Below are 24778 nucleotides of genomic sequence, written 5' to 3' on the forward strand. Positions count from 1 at the left end.
TTTAAGTCGAAAGACGGATCGGCAGCTAAACAATGTTATTCTAGAAAACTAGACCAACCCAAAAATTTTAATAAATTTATATTCCAAACAATGACTAAGGCAATTGTTGGCTCGAGATGCAGCATTTGTGTTGAATTAGTAGCGGAGGTGTTTGCTGTACGTGCAATTGCGCATGTAGGCTACCGCGGTAGTCGGATAACTCGCCATGCGACAGCTTGTCAAACTCTTTTTGCAGACTTGTGACATTCCAAGTTATGGCTTGCTCGGTTTCATCATTTACCAACTTTAGCTAGCTCAGTTGTCCTATGCTCAGCTGACAACTTCTGACTTCTAGGAGACTCGGCTACGGAACTCTGCAAGGCTTTTATTACTCAAGTCCTGTTTTGTTCTTTGTAATATCACAGTGTTTCATTTCTTCCTAAATTTTTTTTTACCCAAGCCATCAATCTCACAACGTTGGAGTAGAATCCCGGAAGTTGGCGCAACTGTTCCTGTCTTGTGACTGATAGTCCACACCCCCAGCCCCAACTGACAATGCCAACTTGCATCCACTGCGAATTCTTCGCTGCTTCATCACAGAATACCTAGAAAAATGAGTGAAATGAGGAAGAATTCGTTTAAAAGCATCGGCATAAAACTAAAATATTTATTTGAAAATAATTCAAGATGATCATATGAAGACCTACGGTGAACGAACGACTAACTTATTAACGTTAACAGGAGGGTTCAGGCAGTGCCGGTCTTTGGGATGTGCAAACCGTGCAATCGCACAGGGCCCGCAAATTAGGGGGCCCGCAATTTACTCAGAAAATGCAGTAATTTTGTCATTTTCAAAGGAAAAATTCAACAAGTGAATTCAGCAAAGGAATTCGCAACAAGAAAACATAGAGACTCAACGAATTCAACCTATGTCGTCGCCTGAATATTTCGTACCCTGAAAAGATCGAGAAAAAAAAACGACATAGCCGAAATCGCTGAACGGAGTTGCCGCAAACATTTCAAAATTTCTCGATCTTTTCAGGGAACGAAATAAGTCGAAATTTAATTTTGCTACACGATTTCAGGGGACGAAATAGGTTGCATCCAGACTCAACATACTGTAGAGACATAGCTTTATTTCCGAAAAATGCCAAAGAAAGCATGATCTTGTCCTTTTGCTATGCCACCGGACAGCACCATTTCACAGTAATATTCATACCTAAATTTTTGTTGAACATGCTCTCAGAATGTCCCAAATTCAAAGTAATTTTTCAAAATTTTCTGGGGGAGGCCCCCCAGACCCCCCGCCGCTGGTTGTCGTCTTTGGCGATCACGCCGCCACCCCTCCCCTTTCAAAGTACCTAGCTACGCCACTGAATTGGATTATTGTCATTGGGGCCCGCAAAAGCATATTCCGCACAGGGCCCGAAAAACCCTAAGACCGGCACTGGTTCAGGGCCACCAAGAGAGCAAGTCGTAGTTTAAAGATTTCTGCATTAAATTGCATGTCGCCATGTTTTAAAAGTTGAGAGCGAGGGTACATGCACCCTATAACAAAAATGTCGTTTTCATCATCTGAAACAACAATTTAACAGACACGCAAAAATCACTTTTAAACTGGGTTAAAATTCCCAAGTTGGACTTAGGCTACTTATTGGCATAAAAATACAATAGGCCTACAGTAGGTCTAATAAGGCTATATTAAAACTATTGTTATTAATTCAAGCTTAGCTTACTAGGCTATGGGCTATTAACCCAATCTTAATACGAGCTGTTTTTGTACGCAGAAAGCACGTCACGGCTATCTTAGCCCTGTGCTAATTAATCGCTAATAACGAGAGCTATGAAAATCACATAGCCAAAATAGTTTACAAGATAATAGTATAGTCATGTGTATTGTGCGTATAGAAATTAACTTTTTACCCAACAAGTTTATTGCAATAAGTTGTTTGAGATGAAAAAACGTCAGAAAGTCGGTTTTTATTTTCCAAAAATAGCTTTAAAGTTGAAATTTTTGAATTACAGTAAGTTATAACATAGAGTAGGGCCTAATGCTAAACTAAACAAAAAATTACTTTTGCTCATAAATATAAGGCATTTTGGGCGTTTTTACATTTCAAACTGATTGCACTGACATTTATATTGCATTAACATTAACATACATAACTTACTTTTACTTACAGTAAGTTATAACTAGCATTGCACGAAAATGTGTAGCCTAGTCTCCTGAGACGAAATGCCTATTGTGAAGGGCAGAAAAGTAGAAAAATGACCAGTGTAGATATAGAAAATTCGCAAAGAACAAAAACTAAAAGTCAAGAAATTTCACATTTCTAGCATATTTCCTTCTGTGAAATATTTCACTACTAGAGTGGGGCGTCCTCATAAAACCCCGTGTCGCCACAGATAGGGTTAAGTTAATTTAATTGCAACTATAATGAACAGAAAAAGCATTGCAGTATGTTGAAACACAGTTTTAAAGTGAACTGTAGGCTACTAATATTTAATAGAGGTCTATAAGTCTGCAGCGGATACGAGGCGCTCGCATTTGAAGCATCCGACCTTGGTTCGATCCCTGGCTTAACCTGGTACCGTTAGTTGAAATTATGCTCACCTCAGCCCAGCGTGTAACAAATTGGGTGCGCGTAGGCTAGCTGGTAAAAGAAAGGCGGCCGAGAAATAGGAACTGGTCACCTTGTTGCGATAGATCCATTTTTTAAACTGATTGTCCTGCTTGGTATCATGTAGCCTATACGTTATAACGTTTGTGTTTTGTCGCTTCTACCTTTTCATAGACCTTTGCTATGTTTGGCATATATTATTTTACGTTGCGATAATCAGAAATAAAAACTAACTGAACTGTAGGCTCTTCACGTTAGTGCTGAAGGCTTAGCATGATGTGTGGCCGAGTGGTTAGCGCGTTGGGCTCGCAGTCGAGAGCCTGCATGTTCGACTCCAGCCACCCGCACTTGCTGTTGTTTCTCTGGGCAAGAAACTTTACGATAATTGCCTCTACCCAGTGATCGATTTCGAGTAATGGGTAGTACCAAATTTCAGTCATAAATAGAGTAGACAACCGGAAACAGACATTGCAGTCGGCTGCAGCGTTGGTCAGGTGTACGTCGGAAGGCGTACACCGATGCATAGCGCTCAAGTCCGCTTTCCCGCAATGCAGGATAAAGATAATAAAACAAACAAACAAACAAACAATCTATTCTTCCCACAATGCTCGGAATAAAGTACGAGAATCACCTAGGCTGCTGTACTTTACAGTATAGCTAATAGGCTATAAACTTGTTAATATGTCGTAGAGATTTTGAAAACCGTCTAGTGACGATGATCACCGAAGCTAATGATGACCTTCGCACTTAATGATGACCTGTTTGCACTTAATGATGACCTTTGCACTAAGATCGTTTCGTCATGTGCTTACTTCTTTGACTAGAGCCCCTCCGCTGTCTCCTTGACAACTATCAACATTTTCTCCAGCTTGGCCACTGGATCCACAGATCATGTTTTCAGTAAAGTCAATTCTCGAACTTGCTCTCCATGGAATGTCCTCTCTAACGGTTGTATTGCACCTGGAATATGACACAGAGGTTGCCATTTAATCGTCATATCATCACAACAACTGATGAAGATCTGTAGCTTACCAGACAAAGTTGGACAATGGACAGCGTTTCATAAAGGTTGCATTAGCCTAAGTTGCAATGTAGGCTACTGTAGTTTTTTGCGTCAATGTAACCTTCTTGTATTTTTTTAAGATTTTGGATCTCAGTGTGCTCACCTCCGGTAGGCTATAGGCTACCACAAGGAGTTGGTTAAGTTCGGTTCTCAGGATGTGCGCTGGAGCAAGATAATTTAAGGACGGTTTCTCTTTCTGCAGCACATGGTGGATGGAGTAATTCACAGGCAACAACACTTTCACAATTGAAAACTTCACTCTGTCAGTCTCGGTGACCGGGCCTGCGTCAGTGGTTCAAATCCCCTACAAGTATGCAAAACTGCCAGGGTTAAGCTCTCAAAGAAGTTTTTCCAGCCCGAGGATATAAAGATTCCCACATCAGTCAAACCTTTTAGCTTCCTTTTTCTCAGACTTGAAAACTGGGTCATTAGGCTAGGATCTACTGTAGCCTAAATTATGTCTAAAAAAAATATAGCCTGTAGGCCTATAAAAAATAACAAAAATATAAAAACTTGATAGGCAGTTGCTGTTTTGACGGTCGTGGTGCCTTCTCTGGAGTGTTGATAGTCAACGTGGAGCACTCAGGTCTTTATGTATGAAGTTTATCTCAAAAGCTGTGTCCCCCATATTGACCATCAAATGAAGAGCCCAATTCCAAAACCAGGTAGGCGCCACTTTTACCAAAATTGAGTTTAGAGTGTCATTAGGTAGACTATTACCATAGGTAGCCTAGCTACTATCAAATTCTTTCTTTCCAAAATTTTTTCAATCTGCTTTAACTTCGACACTAAAAATTGCGTTTGTTTCCAAAACCACTTACGCGACATCACACTTTGTTTCCAAAACCATTTGTATCCACATTAACCAATCATATTAAGCCATTGAGTCACGTGACATATCGTTGATTGTTAAACAGTTTTTGTCATCATTTCGTGATAAGCAGCAGTGTTACCTTTTGGCAAATTTCACTGCCACATTCGAGAAATTTGGTAGAATTTTAAGTTGTTTGGCAGTAAAATTTTGAGTTGGCAGAATTTTGGCAAATGTTTGTGGTGAGTTGGCACTTGGCAGTCAATTTGGCAAAATTTGAAATGTATCATATTTGGTTTTGGAAATGAGGTCTTCAAATATAGACCTATAGGCCTACATACCTATAAATAGTCTACTGTAGCCGATTGTAGGCCTATAGTCCAAAGATGAACCAGAATTAGTCTACTTTTGCACTCGGTTTCGACTTATAGCCTACTGTAGGCTGTGTTGTGTCATGAGAATATTCCTATCCAACATGCAAAGATTAAATATTACCTTTCGCTCTTTTCAAGTTTGATCAAGCCTTGTTGGAGATATTCTGCCAGACGCGCTTCCTCGTCTGGTTTCTTCTCGTCTTGATGTCCAAAGCCAGTCACCACAAGAGGGTTTGCTGATACACCGCCAACGTCGAAAAGAAAGTTACCTGCGGAAACAGTTGGTCATGAGGACATCAGCCCATTTTACATGGTGTAAATATGAAGGTTAGGGGCTACATCCAGGTGATGATTCAGTAAGTAACCTTAGGGAGACAGATTTAAAGAAAACACAATGGTGTGTAGATTTGCATTAATTCAACCTTGGTAATACAACGTGAGTAAAATTACTTTTGTATATTTAAGAGGGGAGAGAGTTAGACAAACGGTTGGCCTCTCCTCCAGGCCCCAGATTTTCCACTGGCTAAACCGATGAGATAGTATATCCTAGTGATAGAAACTAGTCTACGTTTTAGCATAGAAATTTTAACATATCCAAGTGGAAAATATTAAACTTGTTTTCAACCAATGCTAGCCTGCAAGACAACTGTAACTGATCTAGCCGACCCTAAGCAATCACTGTGCCAACTGAGACAGCCACTTAATCTAGTAGCTACAAGTCTTCACAGGATCTGAGCCAGATCTGTTGAAGATCTGTAGCCTAGCTACCAGATAAATTAACTGTCTGGATATGTTGATACATAGGATAAGTGAAAAAAGTTCTGCAAATGACTGTGTGATTGTGACTGTGTGTGTTCGAATCTAGGACTACAGTAGCCTACTAACATTTATCAAAATGTTTCTATCCAGTAGCGACTTTCAAACTCAACTGTACGAAGATATTGTATAAAAGTTAAATATCTGTTGTATTTCCAGACGTTTAATATAAAATAAACAATAATAATTGTAGCGATAGCCAACCAAGTGAGAAAACCATTTACCTCTTGTTACTTACTGATTCAGTGTATGAAATCAACGCAATATATAGTAAGAAAGAAACGCAAAGCAATCAACTGAGGAACGTGGTACAGAACGCTCAATTGATTACACGCGCAGTGCGGTGGTAATCAATTCCAACGTCTGTACCAGAAAACGCTGAACGGTGATTATGTAGTGACGCTGGTCACGAGTTACATATATTCAACGTAAATAAAATGACGACTATAACACCTCCCCCGATAATTTTTATACACAAGAAAAATATGAACAAGACACCGAATTAAACAATAAAACTCAAAGTCGGAAACGAGCCGGAGGTCTGCGGCGACGGTTCGACCTTCGTGGGTTGTGTGGCCCGAATTCCGGTACAGTCGGTGTGTCGTCCGAATCCGTTCGAGCTGAGGTGGAGACAGCGGAGGAGTCGACTGTTGGTGCAGGAGTTTCTCCCGGCTCCTGGTCCTCCGATGATGCATAGCGAGGTTGCAGTTGGTCCATATGGCGCCTCCACGTCGGACCATGTGGCAGCAGACGTACCAGGAAGATTCGGCTACCCTGTCGCTTAATCACCTCGGCTGGAACCCAACGAGGATCCTGGCTCCGTCGTGGAGTGAATGATAGCGCGTAACAGGGATCTCCCGGTTTGAAATGTCGTTTTGTAACTTCAGAGGCGTCCGTGTTGTGAGGGTTTTGTCGGGGTACCACTTGAGACGGTGTGGGGAGAAGCGTGTCGATCTTGGTTCGAATCTGGCGATTGTTGAGTAATTGGCTTGGAGAGTAGCCACTCGGAGTGGGCGTGCGTCGATATTGCTGTAGGAATTCCAAGACGGCCTGCTTCGGGGGTAGGGAAGATTTGCGAAGTGCTTGCTTGAACGTACGTACGAGGCGCTCCGCCGCGCCATTGGTTTCCGGATGGTAAGGTGCACCCGTGATGTGTACCATACCCCTCTCCTTACAGAAAGTTTGAAATTCTGTGGATTTAAAAGTAGTAGCATTATCGGTTACTACAGTATGGGGATAGCCGAAATGAGCAAAATCTTCTTCTAGCAGGTTGATAGTAGCTGTTGAAGATAAAGAAGAAGTAGCATGAATACATGGGTATTTAGAAAAAGCATCAATGCTGAGTAACCAATGGTAACCCATGAATTCTACCGCATGATCTATGTGCAAGCGACTCCACGGTGCTTCTGGAACCGTCCATGATTGGACCTGGGTTTTAGATTGCGGTTGATATTCGCCACAGGTACTGCACTTGTGACAAAGTTCCGCGATGTCTCGATCGATGTTTGGCCAGTAGACGGACGTCCTTGCCAACTGCTTCATTCTCTCAATGCCGAAATGTCCTTCATGAAGCAACTGAAGGACGGAAGGACGAAGTTTGGAAGGGATGACCACTCTGGAACCGTAAAGTAGACATCCGTAACAAGTAGAAAGAGAGTCTGCGTACTTACGAAACGGTTCGACCGGGTCTTGTGGAGAAGACTTGGCCGGCCATCCTTCATGAATGAAACGCATTACCGTGGAAATGGTAGGATCTTTAGAAGATTCTTTACGCAGTGAGGCAGCATTTGGGGTCTGGACCTGTAAATCCAAAGCATCGATAGCGCAGACGATATCAATGTCATCCGCACTTTCCTCTTCATCGAAGACTTTATCCCCTCCTGCTGGTAAGCGACTCAAAGCATCAGCGTTTTGATGATCCTTCGTCTTCCTGTACTCAATAGTGTATGTAAATTGCGACAAAAAGAGTGCCCAACGAGCCAAACGATTTGCTGCCAAAGAAGGTGTCGATTTAGTCGGGCCAAAAAGACTAAGCAATGGTTTATGATCTGTGACTGATCTGTGATGATCTGTGATGAATTTGTTGTTGCAGGACTTCGATCAGTTTCTCCATGTTTCTAAAATCCTGTAGAAATTCTGTAAAGATCCTGCCGACGACGCCAGTTAAATGTCTGTTGTATTTCCAGACGTTTAATATAAAATAAACAATAATAATTGTAGCGATAGCCAACCAAGTGAGAAAACCATTTACCTCTTGTTACTTACTGATTCAGTGTAATAATAATAATAATGTTATGGTTTTATTTATTGTCGCTCTACAACAGCTAAGGTCTTTTAGCGACAGGGCTCATTTTTAATTTATATCAGGTTTACGATGTTATCACATTATTACCCGACTCATTCTCACTGCGCTATGCAGGATAGAACACAATCGGTACCGTTTTTAAAGTCTTCGGTTTGACCCGACCTGGAATCGATCTCAGATCTACCAGCACCAGAGGCGAAGGCGAAACCACTCGGCCACTGAGCTGGTCTGATTCAGTGTATGAAATCAACGCAATATATAGTAAGAAAGAAACGCAAAGCAATCAACTGAGGAACGTGGTACAGAACGCTCAATTGATTACACGCGCAGTGCGGTGGTAATCAATTCCAACGTCTGTACCAGAAAACGCTGAACGGTGATTATGTAGTGACGCTGGTCACGAGTTACATATATTCAACGTAAATAAAATGACGACTATAACAATATCTAAACTGTAGGCTGTATTTGTAGGCCTATGTACTGTATGTTTTATGAAGTTCAACTACGATCAAATGACATTGACATGACGTTTTTAAAGTTCGAATGGTGCCGTGAGTGTCTTTGTTAGAACTTCACGCAACCAAGTTAGAATTGTTGAGAAGGAGCAATCTTACTGGCGTCAGCACTACCTGACTACTCACTATACTGTAGAACAGCGAGCATTGTGTTTCGCTAACCATACCGGTGTAGCCCCACACTAGCCATCAAGACTTTTCCAAGAACACGTGTTTCTCGGCAGTCGAGTGTAGCAAGAATTGACAGCGATAGACACGTGTTTTGCCCATGAGGCTAGGCTCATCAGTATCGCACCACTAATTCATGCCACATGTCAATTGATTGACAAAAGCAGTAGTTGAGAACTACGTAGCATTAATTAGTTGTGCGATCCTGATGAGCCTCATGGACGAAACACGCGTCTAACGCTATCAATTTTTCTACACTCGACTGCCGAGAGACACAAATTAGAAATAATATTTTTCTCCGACCTATTTTTCCTCACCTTCGATTTCACATCTTTCTTCTTCGGTTTCGTTTCCTGTTAGTTCTCCTGTACTCCGCAAGTGTTCCCCTACACAGTTTCCCTCCAAGCAAGGCAAGCAAACCGGTCCAATGTATTCAGTGTAGTTTACGAATCCAACGTATTCAAGTCGAACCAAATTAGAGCCATTTTGTTTAATCTCGTTTCCAATTCTAATCTAAAGTGACACGTTTCACTGTTTAAGTTTTTGCATAAAATGAATTAGTTACCGATTTGTAGCCTAAGCCACGGCTTAATTCCCATACTTTTTTGTTCGCGACCCCATTTAATCTCCTAAAATGTTTCGCGGCCCCTTACGATTAAAACGACGAACAGTGCGAACTTTACATTTGTAATATTTATTGAAAAGCTTAGATCAAACGAAAACCAAAAACAATTTACCGGCACTCAGTTCAGTTTGTCTATTTATTTCTGACCATCACAACGAATCCTATGGGTAGCCTACTGGAAACAAAACAAAAATGCAAACACATTTATTCAGTGTGATGGGCGTGACTGCTTTCTGCAACAAAGCAAGTTCAAGCCGTGGCTCAGTGTTTGTTAATGCAGGTCTCAAAACGGTTTCAATGTTGCTTAGGTTGGAACGGTAGGCAAAGTGAGAACATTTCAGATAAATCGTTTTGCAATTTTGGTTTCCAGATGTTCAATTTTTTGATGAACGCATCAAGTTTAGATTTCAATGCAAAATATTGATGTTTTCTCCTAGGAAGGACAAATTAAATTCGTTCAGGTTTTCAAGTAAATCTGACATTTGGCATAGGCCTAAATCCAAAAGCTAGATGTCATTGCGAAAATGGTGGTCCAAGACTGAATTTTATTCTGTTGGAAAAATCACGATTTCGGTTTTCAACGTTAATTGGCTATAGCCATTTTGAAGCTTTGACTTTTGAAAGCCACCTCACTTCATGATGCAGTAAAAGAGTTTTTGACTCCGATTCCATTTCACCTCATAAATTTTCAAAAATACGAACAGCCTATTGAGGGCACGACACTTCATAAAGTTAATAACTGTCACAGCATCTCCCACAGAAGTGCTAATATGCAGTACCTTGTGCAAATTGGTATAGCCTATTTTCTGCGACCCCTGAAGTTCGTTAAGCGACCCCTTAGGGGTCGCGACCCCCAGTTTGGGAAGCCCTGGCCTAAGCCATGTTCAATATCAAGATTTTTTTTATTTTATTTAAAACCTTGTTCACAATTTAATTCGCTTCAAACTGCCAAACTTTTGTTTTATTTACTTTTGATAGACAGATTGAGTCATCAGAGAACAGAAGAATTTTAAAGACTCTAAATGTAACTCTGGAACTTTACTCCTGGAACAGGGTCTCTGCAGTATGTTGTTGTTAAGACCAAAAACGAGAACTTTGCTATTTAGGAAATTTGTTGTTGCCGATAGAGAAAACATTTCTGCGATTTTAATCACCAAATTACTGTACTTAAGTCTTAGAAATGCTTGAGTTAAGTTTGTATTACCAAAGCAATGTCGAAATCGTATTCTTGTTTTGAAAATGCTTCGTGAATAATTATTTCGGCCGCATCAAACATTCTCGTCTTCGGCGGCAAGACATCATTTCTAGCCAGAGGTCGCTTATGTAGTCCTAGAAAAGAAGACATGTTTATTACTCCCAAAACAATTCCTAAATTAAGACTCAGATGTCGTCATCATCATCACCATCGTCATTCATTCATTCATTCATTTGTGCGGACGTACCCAGACACCGCTCTAAGTCCTTTGAACAGTTTTGTTCCTCATTAAACTCTGCAGTTCGTGTTTTGCACTCCAGGATCGTATTCTTATTGATGGAGCCAGTTTATCGTACAAATAACTACTGTAGCCTATGTTTTTATTTCATTATATGCCTTCATAAAAGAACAGCATTCCAGAACAATAAAATTGAGGATAGATTTGAGAAGAGTAGCCTGCTAATATGACACTTTTACTTCATGTAGAATCTAGATCCTAAAACATGACATTATAAGGTGTAGCACCAAACATTTAGTCACACAAACAAATTTGGTTTTAATTAACTAAGAAGTAGCATACCCTAAAACACAATAAGGTTAACTCACGAAACTCAACAAACAACACTTCTAGTAAAGGTCAAAGTAAATTACTATTTGCGAATGCGAATTACTTGCTCAGTTCGGACTTGGTTGATCATACTGTGACATGCTTGTGACATCATTTTCCAACTTCATTTACTTGCTGAAATGTTACTAGCTCAGTTGTCACTTGCTCAACTGCAATATGCTCAGTTCACAACGGAGACTCGACTTACCATACACTAGTCCAATATTTCTTGTCCAATTGGAATCTTGCAAGTCATTTTCTTCTGGTCGAACAGTAGTGAATAAATGTGCCGCAGTCAATACCCATCTGTTGTTGATAACAGATCCACCCCCTATAAACCCCAGATTGAAAGTCTAAACATAGATGAATAACATCAATCTTAATAAAATGCAGTGACAGAAATTATAGCTTACTGATTTTACATCATCTTACCCAGACACACATTCTAATCTGGTTAGCCTACATAATCTTCACCGGGTCAGGTTAGATTCTTATTTCATCTGATTAAAATGAGTACCCGCATACCTCAACACTTTCTACTATTACTGTAGACAACTCCCGCAAAAAGACAACTCCCGCAACTAGATACTGTAAACAACCCCCGCAAAAATATACAGTATATTTTAGAGCAGCAGGTTCATATATTTACTCAAGGGAGACCTCTCCCATCAGTTACTGTAAGTCGTACCCAAAATAATAAATACTATAAACATTGCAAAAACGCTCAATGCCCAGCAAAAAATCCAAGCTGAACGAATTACTGTATGTCAAATATACAAGTTAAGAAACCTTGACAGCTGCTTTACCTTTAGACTATTGGGATTTTCAAAAGATTTAAAAGGGTTTCTGAAGATTACAATAAGGATGAAACAAGCTGTCAAGGCTTTGTAGGTGATTAGTAACAATGTTCGATATAAAACTTACATGAAATACTTTTCGATAAAGGATTACAATCGAAACTTGCCAGGGCCAGGCTCTTTCGGATGCTTGGACCCCATTGACGACTCTCCCTGCACTTGCCTGACGTTTCACACTCCCAATGTCTCCTGCTCGACCGCATTTGCTAAAGTCTGAAATAGCAAGGAACACAATAAGGTTGATATAATCAACACAAAATCATTGGTAGGACATAGATATTCACAAAACAATAGATGCTAATAATACTACAAAAAGTGCTCAATGCCAAGCTAATACGCCAAGCAGAGCAAATTACATCAAATTCAGTTGCTACTCTTTCTTTAAACACCTCTTGCTTACAGCCTGTTTCATCTATTTGAATAAGGACCTTCTGATGATCCCAAGTAAAGGGAAACAGGTTGTAGAGGTTTTTAGAGAGTATTAACTGAATTTGATGTAAATATTCACATTAAAACATTTTAATTTTATAATGCATGATTATACATTACAATTATAATTATTACATTATAATTATAATGTAAAATCAGTTACAGAGTCTTAATCATTTGAAAATTTCAAAATAATGTACAGTAGGCTAATCTAAGTATGATGTTGATCGAATACCCACAGTACCAAGCGGAGGAAATTAGAAAGTTTTGCTTACCGATTGTAGCATTGGTTACCCTGTCAAGAACATTTTGTATCAAATAAAAGTTTGAAATCAGAATGAAGTTTTCCGGCTTGTTGTTAGCAAGCCCGAGCAATTCCGTGTAAGCGTCAGTCGACCTGCCAGGTTGTGCGTCAGACTTTTCATAACATTGCACGCAAGACGTGATGCTATAAAACTGAAAAAAAATATAACTCATTTGGAGAAAATGGTCGGAACGCCTGGTTAATCTAATCAAAGAGCCCAAATGTAGATAGCTAACCAAACACGTGTTCAGCATGAACAATGAACATATTTTGCTGAACATGAGTTTAATATACATTTTGGGCTCTTTATTTTTGATTAGATGTAGCTCGTTGTTCTTGGACATATCACAAGTAGTTATTAACTTGTAGTCCAGTAGGACAGGCTTAAATTCTATGCATTTAACGATCACACTGTAGGTTATCGTAAATGACACGACTTTGTGCATATTGGCTTTGAACGGTAGACGATTTCAAAAATGGTTTGTAGATAGTTGTTGCAGGTCAGTTTTGTTCCAGGAAATTTTTAATAGAATTAAGATCAAAAATGCAACTCATAAAGGATCAGAGAACACAAAGTACGTTTGCAGTGTCTCACAATTCACTTACTTCTGGTGGGTTTTCTTGATATTCTCTTGTAAATCTTTTAATAATTTCTTGAGGTGGTGGACCTTCGTTATGCAAGCCTGTATTTTACACATAGAGTTGAAAGACATTATCAACGGAAAGGACTTTCAGAATTGCTGAGCTTATTGTTGCAATTAAATGTTCATGATCCCAAGTGCCACTATATTGGAAGTCGTTTGATTCCAATAAAATAAAATTAACAGCTCATAATTATTTGATATGGTTAAGGTTGTAGTTGGCATTTAACTCTCTACAGCAGTAATTTTTAATTTTTAATAGCCCAGATCTTATACAATTATCTTTCCCATGGACTCCTAAACCTCTTAAATAAATCTCGAACCAAGATTTTCCTAATACTGTTAGCTGTATGGTTTTGATTACCTGAAATTAGGTAGGCTTACCATAGAAATAGCATTCAAACGATGTAAGTTTTTTCCATGGTTGCATAAAATTCCCAGCATTTTTAAAACTAACAAAGCGAGCACCCAATTTTTGTTGTCGTCATTAGTCTAGTCTTGTATTGAAATATTACTTTAAATATCTAAAGACTCCTCGCGAGATTCATGGAAAGCAGGTTAAGAAACATCGTTCCAACCAATTTACCTAGGCAAGGTTTCATCGCCCCAAGCACCTGCAAAAGATTTAGCATTGCATGCTGGGTCGTCTCCATCAAATATTGCGATCACTTGAGCACCGTGGCAAAATTGTTCGTACGATCATTGGTTTGTTTTCACTCACCGTCTGTCAAGAGGAAGACATGTCGCTTGCGAGCTTTCTTTCTGTCTTGAGCATACGAGAAGGCCAATTGCTTTGCCAACTCCCCTAAGGCTAAGGCTGTGTGGGTTCCTCGAAAAATCTCTTCTTTTATGTTCTCTGAAAGACAAAATTATTGAGCATACAACGTTGTAGCCTACTAGGTCTAAAGTCGAAAATATCAAGTTACTAATGGTTTCAACGGTGTCTGATTGCTGCTGCCATTCATTGTGACTTGTGAGCTTGAAGTACTGCAATGTAAACCATTTACTTTCTGATAACACTGGTTAACAAATTTTACCTATTTTTTTTTTAATTAGAAATACAATTAAACTTTTCTTGATGAATTTTCTGCACTGATTTCGAAACTGTGCTCGTTTTTTTCTTTAGCACATCAAGTTTTGAAAATATTTGCATTTTTAATATTTTTACGCATTTTACGTAGCTTCTTATAAAAAAAAAACATTCCTAAAGTGCAATTGGTAATCACAATGCATTGTGAAATCCGCTTTGTACAAGATTGAGGTCAAAATTGTCACTATTATGCCAGATTGCGTCGCATTTGCATTGCTATAGGTCAAATTTAAACAACAAAAATTCAAATATCTCAAAAACCTGGTGTGTTGGAGAGAAAATTAAGGACATTTTCACTGTGAGGGTAAAAAAACCTTCAAAAATCGTCTATTCAGTTCTCTGGTTAAAACTTGTTGTTGACCAGTCTAAGTTTTTGTATTTGACATCCAGTCAAATGTTATAATATTTCTTACAGCATAAGCATTCTTTGAATAAAAATATTCGAATGTAATATTGAACGATCAATTTACCAGACCTCTCAAATGTATGAATCTGCCAAATAAGCTATAAAAAAAAAAACACAGGAGGCTGCACGCAAAGTGTCTGCTCTTGTGTGGATTTTTAAAACCTCCCTCGAGCAATACAAATAAAAACATCTAGTCTGACGCCATTGCATCCTATCATAGATGATTTTATCGTTACCAGGTGATACGTTTGTCTTAAACAAATCGTATATATTTTACGGATGGGGAGTTTACCCTGAGGTTGCCGATCTCAGTTTGTTACCAGCTTGAATTGCCTTAGCGTTGGTTAATTTGTGGTGTAGTTGATTGAATTAGTCTACAGACAACAACACCTCAACAACTATAGAAAGTTCACTTTGCCAATCTCGTTAACCGGCCTTGCGTTAGTGGTCAATGCCTCTTCATTATTAGAAACTGCTTGAAATAATGTCTTTTCTGTTTCTAGATTTAGTTAACCATTGTATTTTATTCAGATGTAGTTAAGTTGTATGTATATTATTCCTGATGAGGACATCTTTTGATGTCGAAAACGTTCAATACTTAATTTGTGCGTAGGCTAGTTTTGTGTTTCTATATGTAATAAACTTGAAGACGTTAAACTTGATCACGTTACTCGGCTTCGTATGCCTTTAGTTAAACAAGACAAACTCTCTACCGAAGCTCTAATAACCTATCAAGGTTATTTCAAAGATTTATTGTCAAAGATTCAAAATCAAACTAATCTTACGCCTATCAGCTTGTACGTCTAGTAGGAGTTGGATGACGTCTTCCGGGGGAGGTTGAATAGTATGGGTGTCCAGAATCACTTTTGCTTTGGAGGCAAATACAATGATCCCATACTCCACTTTTCCTGTGGCATTGACACTCAGCTTGAAAAATAACAATCGGATTACAAACGGATAACCATTCTCAACAGTATAGTAATATCGTTGAAGATTGGAATAATATCTTTGAAGTTTGATGGCTTGTAATAATTTTTTTATGCTGACACATGATGAGGATAATGCATAAATTACTAAAACATTACATTAGCAAACATTTTGAAAACTAAACTGTTTTTGTTATCAATGTTACTTTATGTTTTGAAGGATCTGATTTGCAACATTAATAATAAAAGCAACTTAGTTTATGAAATGTATACTGACTTAAGTTTAGTTTGTGCAGTTATAGGCTTCTGTGCCTTTCACTCAGATTCAGCAAGCATTCTAACCGTTTTGTTTTTATGCTCTCTATGTGTAAGTATCATAGCTGATACAGCCCTCAATGTAGGCTACAGTGATGTTCCAGTTTGATCGATCTCGTGCGTCTTGCTAAATTTTAGTAGGGTTTTTGATATGTGATTAAAAATTGTGCAAATTTTTTTGCACAATGTAAATGCAATTGTGCATTGTTTGTATGCTAAAAACATGTTAAAAATTTATAAAACTTTACCCGTTCTATTAATTTGATGGCAAAGGTCAAAGCATTATTGAGTTCGTTATCTTGGACGCTATCAGAAAGATCAAAAAGGAAATAAATCTCATGTCCTGCTTGAAAGGAAGCCGATATAAACCTTCCAGGATTGGGAATAGTAGCCTGGATTGCGTCCACATTACTTTGTAATTTGTTGAATACTTCAGTGGCATCATCCTGGTACTTCGGGTCTGGAATTATTTTCGGCAGTGAACATACAGACACCGAGTCGTGTGAATTAATTTAGTGACGCCATCATATGTATACGTTATATAAGCTGCTCTAGATCAATGTTAAGCTTATACGAGATTACTTTTTGAAACGATGAAATGTGAATAGGCTACAATTTGTGGTTTATGCTTCATTTTGTTACGCTTTACAATGTCACCACACTGCAACACTGGCACAAATTTGAAATGAATTTTCGGCTTAGTAGGCTACTTGGTGAATGTACTTATTTAATTAATGAACATGATTGGAAACATATTTATTTGCAGCCTACTTATGCACAGTGGTGCACCCCCACCACTCCACTGATGAAAGTAAAGACATTCTTGTCGCTGCTGTCCAACCATTGCAAAGCCATCATCACAAGAGAATTCAACAAAGGTTCCACTTGTAAAAGAACTCCTAGACAAAAGGCGCCCATTGATAGGTACCCCAGGATGCGGACAGCGGACTTGGTTGCCTCCTAAAATATTCAACAACTTTACTGCATTAAATCACCAATGGTTATAGAGTTGGCTACATATTCTCAGTCCAGTGTAATAATGTTATGAGTGATTACTTCCAAACCAAAGCTTATAAGCCAACTTTAACACCGCAGTTATGGTAAGGAGGTAATTTCCTTAAAAACCATAATCAGATAAAACTAAACAACGACACAGCATTTACAGAAAAAAACGTTTGTAATTTTAGTTCATTTCTTTGCATTATTATGTTAAACGTCAATTCGTGACCTGGTTTTATTTGCTTGCGGTTCCACGAACAGAATAGACAATATTATAATTTGCCCACAATCGCACTGGATATATAGTTTAAGTCATTTGTCTTGTGGTAAAATTATCCTAATGCAGATAAACTTTGTTTTAATAACACTGTGATATTTCTGCAATGTGACGACTGCAATAGCCTATATTTTTTATTGCAACACCAAGAAATAGAATTGAACTCCAACGGTATGCCAACACGGTTATCACATATAAATTGCATTTATTTTAGTCAAGTGGGAAATTATGACGGCATGTAAGTTTTATAAATCATTATAAAAATTTATTATTAGTTTCTTTTGAGAAGTCTCTACATTATAAATGGTAACCTCACCTCTCATGTATTCATTCGAAAAAAACAGTTTGCATTTCTGGGGCCAAGTTGATCTCAGCAGAAAATACTGTGTAGCCTACATTTTTTTTTCTAATATTCTTACGCTTATCTAACAAATCATAGTTTGCTTCACCTTGACGGATCATGAGAAGGTTCGTATTTAAAAACATGAAATTCAAAAAATAGTTCTGTTTGATTAAAAACCTTTTCAAGATTTTAAGAGTAACACCGCGACTATAACAGTTTTCTGGATAATAGCAACTATGCAGGCCCAAATTAGCTTCTGCTTCTTCTGTACTTGGTTTCTTACTTCGCATTAAAATACTCTTCTTATTGTATATTGCGAATTATGTTTAGTATTTCCCTTTTTAAAGTGAAGTAAGTTGTTGAACTTACCTTTTCTATCGCACACAGTATTGTATCCACTCCAGCGCCCATTGTTCATACAAGTTCTCTTTGAAGAGCCAAGAAGTCGGTGAGAAGGTCTACATCGAAAGGTAAACTGCATTCCGGGGAAATAAGGCCCAGAGTGCCAGTCTATGACTTCTCCATTCTGGTCTTCGATTGCCCGGCTCGGGTCGTCACATTGGACATCTTGGAAGAACATGTGATATGTGATTGTGAAAAACAACAGGTTCTTACCGATTTTTGCGAACCTATTCTTAGAATTGTGTTAATCTCTGCGAACTGTATGTTAGCAGGAGTATGTATATTTATCACTATATTTATGACCTATTACCTCAATACGACACGCTGATAGTAATAGAACCTCGTGTTAAAATAGTGGCATCTCATCACCTGGCATAAAAGTCTATAATCTATAATATATCGTTGTCAATGCGTAGAAACAGCTAAGCCTGCATAACCACAGTTTGTCGGCTGCATAGCCGATTGGTGAGAGCGCCGGGACGGCATTCGAAAGGGCGCCGGTTCGACACCGCTCATGAGCAGGCGGGTGTGTCTTTGGCAAGGCACTTAAAGACATGCCTGAAGGTGCACACGAAGATTGGCTTCGTTGCCTTCCCGTCCACTTAATCTAAATCTTCAACCACCGGTCGTAAGTCTGGGTACGACAAACAAGCAAACCACAGTTTAATACTTTGCTCACGTTGACAAGAGATTAATTGTCCATCCCATGTTCCTTCTCCAGTGCATTTTCTTGACGGGGTTCCTGAGGCAATATAAAATCCTTCTTTGCAAATGTAGTTTGCAATGCGTTTAAACCCTTTTCCTGTGTATTCTATGAATGCGTTGTCCGACTCTGGAGCTGCACTGCATTCCACATCTACAAGGAAAGTTCAGAATATTATAATCAATTAATGATGAAAGTGTTTGTAGAAGTAGTTTTCAAGATGCGCGGGGGGTGGGGGGCAAGGGGTATCCTGCTTATTTTCATTATATAACTTGTGAGATACGTCATTGACTCTCTTTAACTAACACCGGTAGCCTACTATCCATGCTTGTATACAAGGTTGGAAGAAAAGCAAGGATAAACAGATGTTGAACTTGTTCGAGGCTGCTGTTTTTGGATAACATCATCAGGTTTGATCCGTCTGGTCAGCTATTCTGTATAAGCCTAGAATATATGATAATATAAATACTACAAAAAAAGTGCCCAATGCCAAGCCTAAGGTCAAGCAGAGTGATTTATATCAAGTCTAGTTATTAGGCTCTAAATTTTGAAAAAGAAAATAGAACACACTTAAATATAGATTCTATTTGAATACGAACCATGTTATAATCTCAACTAAGGCCGAAACAACAGCCTATAAGGTATCCAGAGACTAATAATTACATTGGTGTGGGCCTATAGCCTAGTGGTGCTTCAGTAGAGAGTTTGTCTTGTTGAACCATAGGCATACGAAGCCGAGCAACTTGATCAAGGTTAACATAATTACTCAAGTTTATTACATTTACAGAAACACAAAACTACGCAAATAATTAAATATCGAACGTTTTGGACATCACAAGATGTCCTCTTCAGGAATAATATATTGAGCAATACATTACATTTTAACTGCATCTGAATACATTTTAACTGCATCTTAATAATGCATCTTATACGTTTTAACTGCATCTGAATAAAATACAATGGCTTACTAAATCTGTAAACAGGAAAAAACAAAAGCTGCACAGTATTTCTGACTAGCTCAAATTCAACGATATACTGTAGGCTCTATAGCAGTAGTAGCCTATAGTGGTGTAGATAAAATCAAACGATGGTAAACCAAAAACTATTTTCATAAGTAAAGGTATTGCGATATCAGAGATAATTCTGTTGCAATTACTTGGATCCACACATCTTCTGCCGCAGTGGCCGTCGCACAAGCATTGTGACGTGTCATTGCAATCGTCATCAGTTTTGCACGTCAGCCCACACGTCATATTGTTTTCCTTGACAGCGATTGCACTGTAGGGTCTGCAAGCACCTGAAAAGCAATAGAATGTTATAATGACGTTTTCAACTCATTTCATCAATGGAGGCAACAACGCAATCAAGACAAGTGCATAGTTTCAATTACTCGCGACTGAGTACGATTGACATATTCCCACTGCTGCAGACATTACACCGTTTGGGCATTAGAGCCCCTTCAGTGCAGTAGGTAAACTGGATATGACCACGAACCTATAGACCCGCGTGGCGATTTTACAATTTGTGGTCCTTAAAAAGGCCACAAAATTGGTACTTTCGCCAACCTTGTATGCCCACTCTTTGTTTATCTTTATCCTGCATTGCGGGAAAGCGGACTTGAGCGTTATGCATCGGTGTACGCCTTCCGACATACACCTGACCCACGCTGCAGCCGACGGCAATGTCTGTTTTCCGGTTGTCTACTTTACTTATGACTTAAATTTGGTACTACCCATTACTCGAAATCGATTACTAGGTAGAGGCAATTATCGTAAAGTTTCTTGCCCAGAGAAACAACAGCAAGTGCGGGTGGCTGGAGTCGAACATGCAGGCTCTCGACTGCGAGCCCAACGCGCTAACCACTCGGCCACGGCTACTATATATATACGACGCCCACTTGCTCACTAAAATCACTCAAGAATACAGAGTTTATTCTAGCGTTAGTGTTGTTGCGCGTGTAGGTTAGTTTGCATTGGCATGCATCAATATGCACGTAGTTAAATTTCTGAAAAACTAAGTACAAACAGGTGTTGAATAATTTAAATCGCCAGCCATTTATGTGTTGCTGATTTAAAAGTTTCTCTACTGCATACAGTATAAAGCCCGAACGATTGAATGTCCAAACTGTAACTTCCTAGAACGTTAAATAAAACAGCTACTTTTGGATTCAATTTTGTTCTCACGTAAACATTCTGGTGTTCCAGTCCAGCGTCGTCTGCCATGGCAACGATGTATCTCATACTTTCTTTCTTTCTTGAATCCGATATTGCATTTGTATTCCACAATGTCATCATATTGATAAGGTGGCTCCGTTACTGGAACTGGATGTCCAGAGGCATTTACCCGAAGCACTTGGAAGCTCTTCATGTTGGGTATATTTGGAGGTGGGTAGCAGTAGTTGTCTAGGATCAAACAATAATCTCTATTTTTCATTTTCGCCTACACAATAGAGAACTTTTCCACTAAGCTAATGGGGTGAATATAAATTATTTTGTAAAACTATTTTGTATTAACATTGATTGCGCCTTTATAAATGTGCCAAATACTAAGACGTTTGCGTTCTATTAATGATAAGCAAAAGATGGTTTGAAAGTGCAAGTATTCCATCATGAACACTTATTAAAACATAGATTAATGATTTAAGTTGCATTGTTGTTGCAAGGATAACCTCTTGTTAAACAGTTAAAGCTATCGGAATCTAATGAAGCAAGGTTATTATAATTGGAGTGAAAACAACATTACCTAATCGAATGCACGTATAACCACATTCATAATCACATAAGCACACTCTTGTATTTTTGCAACTTCCATCACCAGGGTAACAGGATCTCTTTCTGCAGAGCCTGTTGGCAGTCTTTGCCGCTGCTTCGTCTCTCGGACTACACTCTGCAGCTACATAAACAACATGTATTAGAATTCCTCATTTTGTCATTGCAACCGAGACTTGTGACATTGAAGTTTGCCTTACAAACTGTTTCGAGAGTTGGACATTTTACATATTTTTATGAGATTTATATATTTTTTAGGTTTTTTTTTCAAAGCTGATAGCCTATTCGCACATTGGAATAGATTTTATAAAAGTTGATCAAAGAAAATTTAAAAAGACATTTTTGATTGTGTTAACAAACTGTTACAAGCATTTTTTTTAAACTAAATATTTGTTAGCTATTATACCAGCCAATCATTGATTGTTTTATTCTATGGGAGACCATTGGTTGAAACGCACGCGTTTCTCTTCTGAATGTGAATGGTGAATCTACATAGGCTACGGGTAACATGTGCGTCGTTAGCAATTTAAATTTTGTTACAGAGAAGTTGAAGTCAATTGTGGGTTGTCTCATCGTGCATAACGTTACTTACGAACGCATTCAGGTGTGCTGGACCACTCTCCTGAGCTGCGGCATGTTACTTCCGATCTGGGATCTGCAATGGTAAATCCAGCAGAGCATCGGTAAATAGCAACATCATCTTCTACATATCGAGACCCGGAAACAACCACACGCTGTTCGCTTCTGATGACAGAAACCTCTCCCATGTTGGGTATCTTCGGAGGCTTAGGACATCCATCTGTGATGTAATAATCGTTGACTTGTTTTCATTTTGATGTTCTTTATTGATTTATTTATTTTATTCTTGTTTGGAACAACAACGCAGTTTTTGTCAATCTTACTTTATGATGTCATAAAGAATGCAATATTATTTTGACACAACAGTTGAATAGAAATTGTTGAAGAGGACCTCAATTGTATACAAAAATATTTTATTTTTTTTTTTTACAAAAGCCTTTGGCGAGCGTCGAACCCATGTCCTCTGATCACCATCAACCAAATGCTTTCACCACTTAGCCACGTGGTTGACAATAATTCAAAAAACAAGAAGGAAAAAGAAACAAAAAAAAAACAATCTTAATAGAGAACAAAACGCAATGCGGAAGAAGGCAACAAAATATTGTTCATTGAAAACAAACATTCGATTAGACCCAATAGTTATTGCGTTAAGGTTATAGGCTACTACTTACTTCTAGCTTCAACTGCTGTTGACAGGAATATTTGTACAATAAAAAATATTTTAAGAAATGTATTGTAGCCCAACATTATCAAAGATAAAATTTATTGTAATATAATAACACCATTTGCCTGAATAGGAAGTTTCACAATATTAATAATAAAGTAATTATCAGAAACAATTACATCAGAATTGATAGGAGAATTACTACAAGTTTAGGTTTCAGTAGAAACTCGTATTGACCAAATAATAAAATGCAGCAGCGTTTTCCAACTGTGCTGTGTACATTGTATATATGAGTAAATTTTTTTTCAAAGTTATTTCAGACAACTTTTTCCGCCTAGTGCAAAGCGTATTTTGGTTGTCTGCATGCGCATTGCACATTAATTATATCTTGTTGTAAGGTACCGGTCAGATCTGTGATTGCTGATCATCCCTATACTACCACAGTAAAATATCAAACGTAATCTTGATCTCTTCTACAAAGATGGGGCTCACTAACACAAATATAAAAAGCGTAATGATTTGTCGTTATTTTAAAACAAATATTGTTTCATCGTCTAAAAGAATATTAACGGTGCAAACAACAACGTATCTTTCAAATCATCCGCAAATACATGAAAATAAAGCAATCAGACTGGCCCATTAAGAACTAAAATGTGTCTTCATGTAGCACAGATTCTCCTGATCTTTTAAAGCTCGAAAAGTTAAAGGCTACACTCAAATCGTTCTGCTAATGTAGTTACCGAGAGCAAGCAATCCAGTTGCCGCCTCTGCTTTACTTTCCTCTCATAAGTAGGCTAACTTCCGGTGCTTCATAGCTGCGAATCATAGTACTTGTGTTTTTGTTTCGCAAGAAAACAGTGGTTTTAATTTATCTTAATTTTGAATTGGAAGTCAGCTGGTCTATTAAGCTTTCTAAAATTATCAAACTTTGCTCAAAGATAAGACCACATGCGCTTTCACTGCTGAAGGCTTTCTTCAATAACTTATTTTCGACTTTGAATGTTTGGCATATAGGGTAAGTCAAATCACGAAAACAAATCGTTGGACATATTATCAACATGCTGTGCTGGCAAATAATGTATGCCATGACTAATAATTAATTTGAGGCCAGAAATAAGTCCCATTTCTAGCATTATACACCTTGCCTTCTCTCGCTTCCATTGTGGCGTCACTTCATGACCGGACGTAGTGTACTGACGAGATTAGGAAAGCGGTTTGAACAACAACAACAACAATGATGATGAACAATTTCTGCAAGTGACCCCAGACAACATGTCTTGCTTGCCATTGATCGGTTTTATATCATTAATTTTTCTACCTACATTAATTTTTCTTCCTGTATCGAGCCTTTTTTCGAATTTTTGTCTTGTAAGCTTACGAAGGTTGAAAGCATCGCCTTAAACTGTCAAATTTTCGGTTAGTCGCTCTAGTCTAAAGTCTATCCATGCTTTACTTGAAGAGATCGTTTATTTCAGTTAGCCGTTCTGAAGTTTATACATATCATTAAACTCGAAGAGATCGTTTATTGAACTTAAAAGTGAAAAATAAAAATTCACTGCATTTATTAAAATTCATTTCATAAATTATCTTATCACCTTGCCAATATTTAAACTGTAATAAAAAGTTGCAGTAATTGATCTTCAACTTGGTATGTCATTGCAAAGCTGTTGCTTCTTCGTTATATGACATTCGCTGAGCTTGAGACGCTTAGCTTTTAAGAAAACTTAAACTTGCTGTTACGACCACTTGAATCAGTCCCTGTTTGATCTTCTCAAAAAGTGGAAACTTTATAATGTCATTGCCGTGATGATTGTTGTTTGTGAGCAGCGGCGTTGATAATGTCGTATTGTCAACGCATCATATTTACCATAATATGCGCATGACTACGCCAAATAATCGTCAAAGGCATATTTACAAAAACACTTGAACATGGTTTTAAATTAAATTAAATCACCCGTGACGTCAAGAAACAGAAAGAGACGTTGTGAGATTAGAG

At 38.3% G+C, this 24778-nt stretch overlaps 1 protein-coding gene across 1 annotated transcript; it reads right to left on the reverse strand.

The window, feature by feature from the left end:
* Positions 1–383: 383 nt before the first annotated feature.
* On the reverse strand, positions 384–22899 carry LOC145769268 (complement factor B-like). Its single transcript, XM_082580851.1, has 20 exons — positions 22790–22899; positions 22132–22338; positions 21514–21663; positions 20955–21173; positions 19928–20068; positions 18748–18924; positions 18036–18233; positions 16819–17007; positions 16296–16507; positions 15592–15733; positions 14032–14166; positions 13276–13352; positions 12641–12821; positions 12004–12149; positions 11288–11432; positions 10482–10606; positions 8970–9165; positions 4970–5117; positions 3413–3560; positions 384–584 (listed from the first exon to the last, which is right to left on the reverse strand). The coding sequence occupies exons 1-20, from the start codon at positions 22863–22865 to the stop codon at positions 399–401; spliced, it is 3198 nt and encodes a 1065-aa protein (XP_082436977.1). The 5' UTR covers positions 22866–22899; the 3' UTR covers positions 384–398.
* Between the last annotated feature and the right edge of the window lie 1879 nt (positions 22900–24778).

This window comes from Aplidium turbinatum, chromosome 4 (assembly GCF_918807975.1).
Source record: "Aplidium turbinatum chromosome 4, kaAplTurb1.1, whole genome shotgun sequence".
Taxonomy (NCBI): domain Eukaryota; kingdom Metazoa; phylum Chordata; class Ascidiacea; order Aplousobranchia; family Polyclinidae; genus Aplidium; species Aplidium turbinatum.

Bases quoted from the DNA above. Each gene is read 5' to 3' on its own strand.
- LOC145769268 (XM_082580851.1), bottom strand. From the start codon at position 22,865: ATGTTGGGCTACAATACATTTCTTAAAATATTTTTTATTGTACAAATA. The intron at 21,664-22,131 runs GTAAGTAACGTT...TTGTTTATGTAG, and splicing joins CAGCACACCTGAATGCGTTC to CTGCAGAGTGTAGTCCGAGA. The intron at 10,607-11,287 runs GTAAGTCGAGTC...CTTCTTTTCTAG, and splicing joins AAATATTGGACTAGTGTATG to GACTACATAAGCGACCTCTG.